At 41.9% G+C, this 9,192-nt stretch overlaps 1 protein-coding gene across 1 annotated transcript in view; it reads right to left on the reverse strand.

The window, feature by feature from the left end:
- SLC28A2 (solute carrier family 28 member 2) overlaps positions 1–8,767 on the reverse strand; it is a 42,607-nt gene extending 33,840 nt beyond the window's left edge. Inside the window, exons 1-3 of the mRNA XM_022587074.2 lie at positions 7,716–8,767; positions 6,686–6,777; positions 6,463–6,551 (exon numbers count right to left, since the gene is read on the reverse strand). Coding sequence (XP_022442782.2) covers positions 6,463–6,551; positions 6,686–6,766 — 170 coding nt within the window. The 5' untranslated portion in view covers positions 6,767–6,777; positions 7,716–8,767. The remainder of the gene's footprint in view (positions 1–6,462; positions 6,552–6,685; positions 6,778–7,715) is intronic.
- Positions 8,768–9,192: the final 425 nt, after the last annotated feature.

Consider the following 9,192-nt stretch of genomic DNA (forward strand, 5'->3'; position numbering starts at 1 on the left):
AGCTAAATTCTCATTGATTGTGAATTGGGCCTTTACTTTTTATTTTGTCTAGTTTTGTTTTGTGGAGCCAAGAATGACAAATGAAATTATAAATGCTTCCCAAATCCTAAATTTTATCATTAAGAAAACTTTCATAAAATCAGTGGCATGGGGTGACTTTAATTGATGAGAGGAATGTAATACTGGGTAACTAGTGAAAAGACAACCTGTAATATTGGGTAACTAGTGAAAAGACAATCTATTCTTAGTGGATGACTGGGAAAATTAACAGTGGAAGAAATAAATTTGATATGTTGAGAAAAGAAAAGAGCAGTGGAGCCAAATAAAAACAAATAAATAGCTGGGACGTCCCTGGCAGTCCAGTGGTTAAGACTCCATGCTTCCACTGCAGGGGGCATGGGTTCAATCCCTGGTCAGGGAACTAATATCTACATGCCACACGGTGCAGCAAAACAAAACAAAGCAAACACACACACACACACACACACATAAATAGCAAGATGGTAGATTTAAATCATTAAATGTAAATGGCCTAAAAATGCCAATTAAAAAGCAGAGACTGGCAGGTTAGCTTTAAAAAGCAAGAGGGAGGGGCTTCCCTGGTGGCACAGTGGTTGAGAGTCCGCCTGCTGATGCAGGGGATGCGGGTTCGTACCCCAGTCCGGTAAGATCCCACATGCCGCGGAGCACCTAGGCTCGTGAGCCATGGCTGCTGAGCCTGCATGTCCGGAGCCTGTGCTCCACAACGGGAGAGGCCACAACAGTGAAAGGCCCACATACCACAAAAAAAAAAAAAAAAAAAGCAAGAGGGAGGCTGCTCTTTTTCTGAGAGAATGGAAAAAAAAAGAGGACAAAGACAAAGAAAATTATAAGTAATGAATGGGGGTCTTAGTAACAAAAATACTTAGTCTTCTTAGAAAGGAATGATATTGGATTATATACAGTGGAGATTGTATAGCTATTATATAGCAGTGGAGATGGGGATGGGTAAGAAAAAATGGGGTTGAGAATTTGAAAAGAATGGAAGTTTTAAAACAACTACTAAAGGTAAATAAGCAGGTGAGTCCACATGTAACAAAGTGAAGTGCCAAACCACTGAAGATGGCTCAGGCAGTCCAGTTTGGTGCCAAAGTTCCACTTAATTGTTTTAAGTTGTAATGACTTTACTGGGCTCCATGTGAAGACTAGGCCTGTCTGAACAGAATTTATAGCTGAAATTCAGCAAGATTTAAAGCAATATTAATTTGGTACATGATCATTATCCTTTTTTTCCTGGTAATTGACTTGAATGAAAAACCATACATGTAAAAGAAAATTTTAATGATCCAACTCTTCATTTCTGGAATCAAGAACCAGAAGAGCTAGTATTTAGAAGACAAGCTAGGAAAAAGTACATGACTCTTTTCCTCTAGGGCATGAGAGCCCTTCTCAGGTCTACTGGCCCTTCCGTCAACCAGACCTAAACTTAGGACAGGATGCTTCCCTGCTAAGCCAGCCCCAAGACCCTAGCATCACTGTGGGGGTGGTGGGGGGGGGCATAAGGGCATATGGCTGAGGGTCTGTGGGACTGAGGGCAAGAGGGATGCTCTTATGAAGCCTAGTTTCCTTTGCTTTCAGCAGGTATACCCTCTGTTTTACAGAAATTCAGCCTCTCTTGACCTAGATCCTTTAGCACATCTCTGACCCAATAGCTTCTGAGCCTCCTTTCTAAAATCTTAGGGAAAACTGGCCTTCCCACTTACCAAAGCAAATCCTCCAACTCTTGATCTCAATTCCACCTCCTCGCAACTCCTAAGGGCTTATCTGACAATTATTTATCTCACTATCTCCATCCTCTTCTATTGTCCATTCCTTTTCTTTCTTTGACTCTTCTGGCTCCTTCTTTCAGCCATCAGATGTGCTCAAGTTCACTAGTTCTTTAAAACAAACACCCCTCACCACCACCAAACATTTTTGAATTCTAACAACAACAGAAAGAACCCTCTTTAAAATGTTTATGTTTTGCTAAATTGCTTTATAGAAATGTCTAAATTCAGAAAGAGTAATGAAAAGAAAGAGAAGTTAAAATAGTTTGCACTGAAGGATCAGATTAAGGATATCCTGAGGAACCAAGAACAGAAGAAAGGATAAAGACAGGGGTCTGAGTATGTGTCCTGAGAATGGCTGGCCTTAATCAGTCATCAAATCTTGTCAATTCTACTTCAAAAGTGTATCTATTGAACTCTGAATATTTTTGAATTTTTGAGTATATACTATGGGTAAAGCATTGTACCAGGTGCTATAGGAGATAAAAGGATGAAGTAGACATGGATCCTGCCCTCAATGTATTTACAGTCCAGTTTAGGGGATGCAATATACATATAAATCTGTAACACAGTGTCAAAACTTTTAAGTGTTATTAGAGAAGATCAAATAAAAATGTTATGGGAGTTTTGAGGAAGAAGGGGCCTCTTTGGACTGCGGCCAGTGAGGTTGAGGAGGAGGAAGACCATTTGTGATAATATCATGGACATGATTGCTCTTGAGTTGGGCCTTAAAAGATATGTTGTATCTGGGCAGAAAGATGTAAAATGAAAAGACATTTCACGCAGAGGGAATGATGGAAAACATGACACAGAGGCAGGAAATGAAAAGTTATATTTAAGGAACAATTGAGGGTTAATTCTAATGCATAGAGTAGCATTAGAAAGGGAATTGTAAGAGTTAATTTTGGAAAGTCAAGTTAGGTACAAATCATGGCTGGAGAGCAGGAGGAGTGGGGAAGACTTGAATGCCAACCAGTGGGGAATGCCAACCAGTGGGGAATGATAGAGGTTTTTGAACAAGGCAGTTCAGAGTCATGCTTTAGGCAGTTCTGGTAGAATCTATATAAGATAGGTGTGTAGCAAGTGGGAAGGACTGGAAACAAGAATCTGTATGGGTGCTATTTGAATAGTTCAGCAGAAATGAAATGAGTTTCAAAATCCAGATTCTACTATAGGTGGTAAAAGAAGGAAAGCAAACCACCCACAGAAATACAGAAAGTAAACTAAATGGGGAAAATGTATAGCTTTACTAGGATTCAAAGAAATGCAAGTTATAACTTTAAAGCATGATTTAACATCTATGTAACAAATTTTTCATCTGAGAAAATATAAAGTTGATGAGATTTGAGGGAACTGGACACAATTATACATCAGAGCAGTTTAAGACACCAACAGCAATCTGACAAAATGTAGGCAGGTCCAGAGACTTCCCTAGCGGTCCAGTGGTTAAGACTCCACCCTTCCACTACAGAGGACACGGGTTCCACCCCTGGTTGGGGAACTAAGATCCAGCATGCTGTGCAAAGCAGCCAGAAAAAAAATAAAATAGAATAAGAATTCAAGCCCAACATTGTAAATCAACTACACTTCAATTTTTTAAAATGAAATTTAAAAAAAAGTTAAGCCCAGTATTAGAAGAGTCAAGAGCTGATCAACAGCTTCATGGAACCTACTCCCTAACTTGGGCAGGGCACTTTAAGGTGGATCTATACCCTGTCTTTTCTATGCCCAGCACAGTCACTGGGCTAAATATAAACCAATTATCAAACAATCTTCTAAAGGCTCCACAGAAGTTAGAAGGTTTAATAGAGAAAGACACAGCCCTGTGTTTAAATAGGCTTTAATCTATAGGTAGCTTGACCACTGTCTCAACAACCACTGGGCACACTAGGACACATCACTGGAAGCTGAGCCACAGCATGGCAGGTGCAAAGCAGGAGGCCCTGACGCTACCGGAAGAGGCAGAGGCTGACTAATATGCCATAACTATGACACCAAGCTTCTGGTTTTTAACAAGACAGGTCATAAATCTCAGGACACCTCCTAATTATTTTGCTACATTTTACTGTTACCTAAGCTCTTAAGGTTCTCTCTTCTGTGTGTATGGTGGAAATCTTATGTAATGATATGCCATTGCCCATCTCTTCCCAACTCCTCATTCAATGACATCCCATTGGTAGGTTGAAATAAGCCATGTTGAGAGTATTTATACTACAGGCAAATGCTACAAATCAAAGGTTGATTTACTATTTTGTCTAGATCAAGAAGCGGCAAACTATGGTCTGTGGGCCAGTCCATCCTTGTTTTTATAAATAAAGTTTTAAGAACACAGCCATGCCCGTTTGTTTAGTATCATCTGTGGCTGCTTTCCCACTAAAATGGTACAGTTGAGTAGCTGTGGCAGAGACCCTATGGCCTGAAAAGCCTAAAATATTTACTATCAGGCCCTTTACAGAAAAAGTTTGCCAATCCAGGGTCTCACTCACTAAGGCGAGCAAAAATATGAACCAATATTCATGGCAAAACTACTCTTGAAGGGCTTCCCTGGTGGCGCAGTGGTTGAGAGTCCGCCTGCCGATGCAGGGGACATGGGTTCGTGCCCTGGTCTGGGAAGATCCCACATGCCGCGGAGCGGCTGGGCCCATGAGCCATGGCCGCTGAGCCTGTGCATCTGGAGCCTGTGTTCCGCAACGGGAGAGGCCACAACAGTGAGAGGCCTGCGTACTGCAAAAAAAAAAACTACTCTTGGAGAGCCATTTCTTAAACATATACCAGCACATCACTGGGTAGAGTTCATATACAGACCTAAGCAGTCTGATTCTAGAATTCACATTAACCACTATATTGCTAAACAGAGTATGAAATATTATGTAAGCATGAAAATTTATAGAAAGCTTACTGTCAATTCATAGAAATGTGATGTATAAAATAAGTGGAAAAACAAAAATACAAAGTGGTAATGTCCACATTGATATATATCAATTTGTATCTAGACGTGAAATTCTGGAGAAGAAAATAGAATTTAAAAAGTTAAGCTTGGGCTTCCCTGGTGGCACAGTTGTTGAGAGTCCGCCTGCCGATGCAGGGGACACGGGTTTGTGCCCCGGTCCGGGAAGATCCCACATGCCACGGGGCGGCTAGGCCCGTGAGCCATGGCCGCTGAGCCTGCGCGTCCAGAGCCTGTGTTCCGCAACGGGAGAGGCCACAACAGTAAGAGGCTCACGTACCCCAAAAAAAAAAAAAAAAAAGTTAAGCTTGTTTTCTCTATGAAGTCACTTAGTTAATTCCTAAAAATAAAGAGAGGAAAAGACATATCCAGGACTTCCCTGGTGGCACAGTGGTTAAGAATCTGCCTACCCATGCAGGGGACACAGGTTCGAGCCCTGGTCCGGGAACATCCCACATGCCGCGGAGTGACTAAGCCCGTGTGCCACAACTACTGAAGCCCACGTGCCACAACCACTGAGGCCCACGCACCTAGAGCCCATGCTCCACAACAAGAGAAGCCACCACAATGAGAAGCCTGCGCACCACAGTGAAGAGTAGCCCCCACTCGCTGCAACTAGAGAAAGCCCACGTGTAGCAATGAAGACACCACACAGCCAAAAAAGAAAAAGAAAAAACACATATCCATATATTCCCTTTAGAAACTATCCAATATCCTCTTCTAAGCTTCTTAACGTATGACTTCTGCACTTTTTTTTTTTTTTTTTTTTTTTTTGCGGTACGCGGGCCCCTCACTGCTGCGGCCTCTCCGTTGCGGAGCACAGGCTCCGGACGCGCAGGCTCAGCGGCCATGGCTCACGGGCCCAGCCGCTCCGCGCCATGTGGGATCCTCCCGGATCGGGGCACAAACCTGCATCCCCTGCATCGGCAGGCGGACCCTCAACCACTGCGCCACCAGGAAAGCCCTGCACTATTTTATAAATACCCAGACTCTTTTCCACACCGTGGAACACGGCTTCCATCTGACCTATTTTACCCCAACAACTTCTATAGACATTACTTCTGCGATTATGACCATGACCAAATTCAGAGATTTTTCTCCTTCCTTGTCTCCTGATACACAGAACATTGTGGATTGATTGTACCTTCATTCTTGACACTTTCTTCCCTTTTGACTTTCAAGACTGTACTTTTTACCTTTCTCTATTAGCTCTTTTGGTGGGTCCTTCTCCATCTTTTTAAATTTCTGATTTCTCTTTCTCCTCATCCCCAAATCTGAGTATGCCAAAAGAGCTCTTTTTAAAAAAATTATGTGGGTAAGTTAATATCTAAGCCTCAATTTTCTAATTGAAAAAGGGGACTAAAATTAGTACCCACCTGTTAGCATGAAAATTAAATGAATTAGTTTCATAAAGCATTCTGCACAATAGTAAGTACTCAATAAATGTTAGTTGTTGTTATTCTCATTTGTGTTCTTTTTGTTGCCGGTCCAACCAACACTGATATCGCTGAACTCATTACTTATGGCACAGGTTTATGTAACAATTAATTACATAAAAATGTATATGTGCACTTGGTAACAGCAGGTGGCTGTGAGTCTTATTTCGACAACAAGATCATAAGCTCCTAGAACATGGCAAGTTTGACCTCTTCTGAGTCCACCAACCATACTAGCCAACCCTTAACTGAATCAATGCCAGAACACCTGTACCTCTGTTGAGTGGGGGGTTCCAATCCATCCCCAAGGCTGTGTCCTCGCTCTTCAGTCTTCCTGGTTCCCTCAGGATTTATTCCTTCTTCCTGTAAGCACAGGTAGAGTTGAGGTCAGTCATAAGGCCCTTCCAGGGGTGATAGGGATTGCGAGCAATCAAAGACCCTACATGAGGCCATGCATCAGCCCACAGAGATGTGTAGGAACTAAACTGGTGAGTTACCGTGAGCTCCAGCCCTGGGTTCTCTATGCCAGTCTCCACTGTGGACAGAGCAATGCCCTCTCTTCCATTTGTTTTCTCCATCTCCTGCTCTCCTGAAAAACAAATTCAGAGCCAAGGCTGAAAGATTAGTTGTTCTATAATATGGGGCCGGATAGAACTTTTAGGGCCAGTTACCCACAGGAAAACAAAACTAAAAATATTTAGAGATTTAGTTGATTAAGAATTGAGAAAATTGGAAACATAATTCTAAAATAATAAACAATGAAATATAGACTTCTACTTCCTATTGTGAATAGCAAAGGAAAGGGAAATAAGATAGGAAAAGAGAAATGAAGGGCAAGGGAACTGAAATGAATCAGTGGCTCACCCAGGGCTCCAGGACCCGGACTAAAAAGGACCCTCTTCAGTCCCCTTAAGGAAGGGTTAGAGGGCAACTACTCCTGTTAGCCTCCAGGTGGCCCCACTGAGCTGTGCTGAGTAAGAAGAAAACAAGGAGGCAGAGGGCTGGGAAGACCACAGCCCCCAATATATTACTGAGAAACCAAGATTAACAGACTTTCCAGTTCCTGACTATAATGTAGCATGAGAATTGTTTTTGGAGCATCTAAGAGAGTACCTCATGAGATAAATAAAAGAAACCTACACGTAGAATAATCAGTATGAATGTTAATTATCCCCAGTAAAGAAAGTTTTAAAACAAAATGAGAGAATAAAGAAACAAATACTTGAGCCTCACTATAAGCAACCTTAATAGATAAACATTCAAAGTTATAATATAGGTTCATCTGATATTTTTTTTACTTTGTAGAAATTTTCCTTCAATTTTATGGAATTGTTTTTTGTTTTTGTTTTTTACTGTGATCTCTTCAACCATTTAAATATAATTTTATTCAACATACATAAACAACTTTTGTTTTTTAAATCAGGGCTTTCCTGTATAGGCACAGAACTACTTGAATTTGGTCTAAATATGATCAATTAAGAAATCTGGCAAATCAGGTTCCTGCCCTCCTCCAAGACCATTACTTACTCCAGTTTGCAGGATTCCTTCTGGTGCCTCAGTGAAGGATAGAAAGAAAAACTCAGCTCCACGAGAACTTGACTCTGAAGGGATGGGCTGGAAATGAGAGAGAAGGATTTCCTGATTGGCCCATTTTGCCCTGGGCCCTCCTTTGCTGTTCCTGCCCTTCTCTGTAGAGGAGGAGTGCAACTCTCAAGTTAAATATTTATATGTTCTAAAGACTATTTTGCAGGGTCAGGTCTAAGAATTCTGCAGGAATTCCTAACAGGCACATCAGCAGGAGCGCTGCCCAGCACAGAACTAGGCACGGGGTAGTATGGAGAAGAAAAATAAGAGAAGGATCTCTGTACTCAGAAAACTTAGCATCATTTTGTACGGGAAAGACAGTTGCTAGAAAACAACAGAATGAAGGACTGTACATGATTCAATTCTAAATGACTGCTAGGAAGTCTTTTACTAATCCATTTAACAAATATTTGTTAAGTATTCACCATCACCCAGGCACAGTTTTGGGTGCTGAGGACACAAAGATGAATGGGATATTGCCTCTGCCATGAAGGAATTACAAATCAGTGAGGAAAGACATGTGTCAAGAAAGGCTTTACCGAGTTGGTAACATTGGCCCTGAGTCTGGAAAGTTTTGAAAGGTAAGTAGGGAATCACTGATGGAGAAGGGGAAAGATGATACCACCACAGGGAGAAACTGAAACAAAGGCACAGAGGTGAAGACTTGCCTGACACATTAAGGAGGCTGTAAAAAATAGCTAAAGACGCATACCTACTAGAGAATGGACTTGAGGACATGGGGAGGGGGAAGGGTAAGCTGGGACAAAGTGAGAGAGTGGCATGGACATGTATACACTACCAAATGTAAAATAGATAGCTAGTGGGAAGCAGCCGCATAGCACAGGGAGATCAGCTTGGTGCTTTGTGACCACCTAGAGGGGTGGGATAGGGAGGGTGGGAGTGAGGGAGATGCAAGAGGGAGGAGATATGGGGATATATGTGTATGTATAACTGATTCACTTTGTTATAAGGCAGAAACTAACACACCATTGTAAAGCAATTATACTCCAATAAAGATGTTTAAAAAAATAGCTAAAGAACAGAGGCAAATTTTTGAGAAACTAATGAAGGAGGGACAAAATAAAGTAAGAAATTAGTTAAGGAATGGAGGGGAAAATGTGAATGAGATGGTGGTAGTTTATCCAGAAATAAGTCTGGAGATGCAGTCAAGTGCCAGATGGAGATGGGCTCTGTAAGCCAGGCTAGAAGTTTGGGCTTATTTGGAACCAGCTGCGGAGGCAAGAGGAGAATGGATTGGAAGGATGCACACTGGGGACAGGGAGACCAGTCAGGAGACAAAAGCAATAGTCCAGGTCAGACATGGTGAAGCTCTAACCAAAGCAGTAGATGGAGAGAAGGAAACAAATCTACAGGATGTGGTGACTAATTGGGCATAAGGGAGTAAATGAAAGGGGGAAGT

Source organism: Delphinapterus leucas, chromosome 2, assembly GCF_059928025.1.
Source record: "Delphinapterus leucas isolate spDelLeu-1000000601 "Yukka" chromosome 2, BTC_Dleu_Yukka2, whole genome shotgun sequence".
NCBI classification, from domain to species: Eukaryota; Metazoa; Chordata; class Mammalia; order Artiodactyla; family Monodontidae; genus Delphinapterus; species Delphinapterus leucas.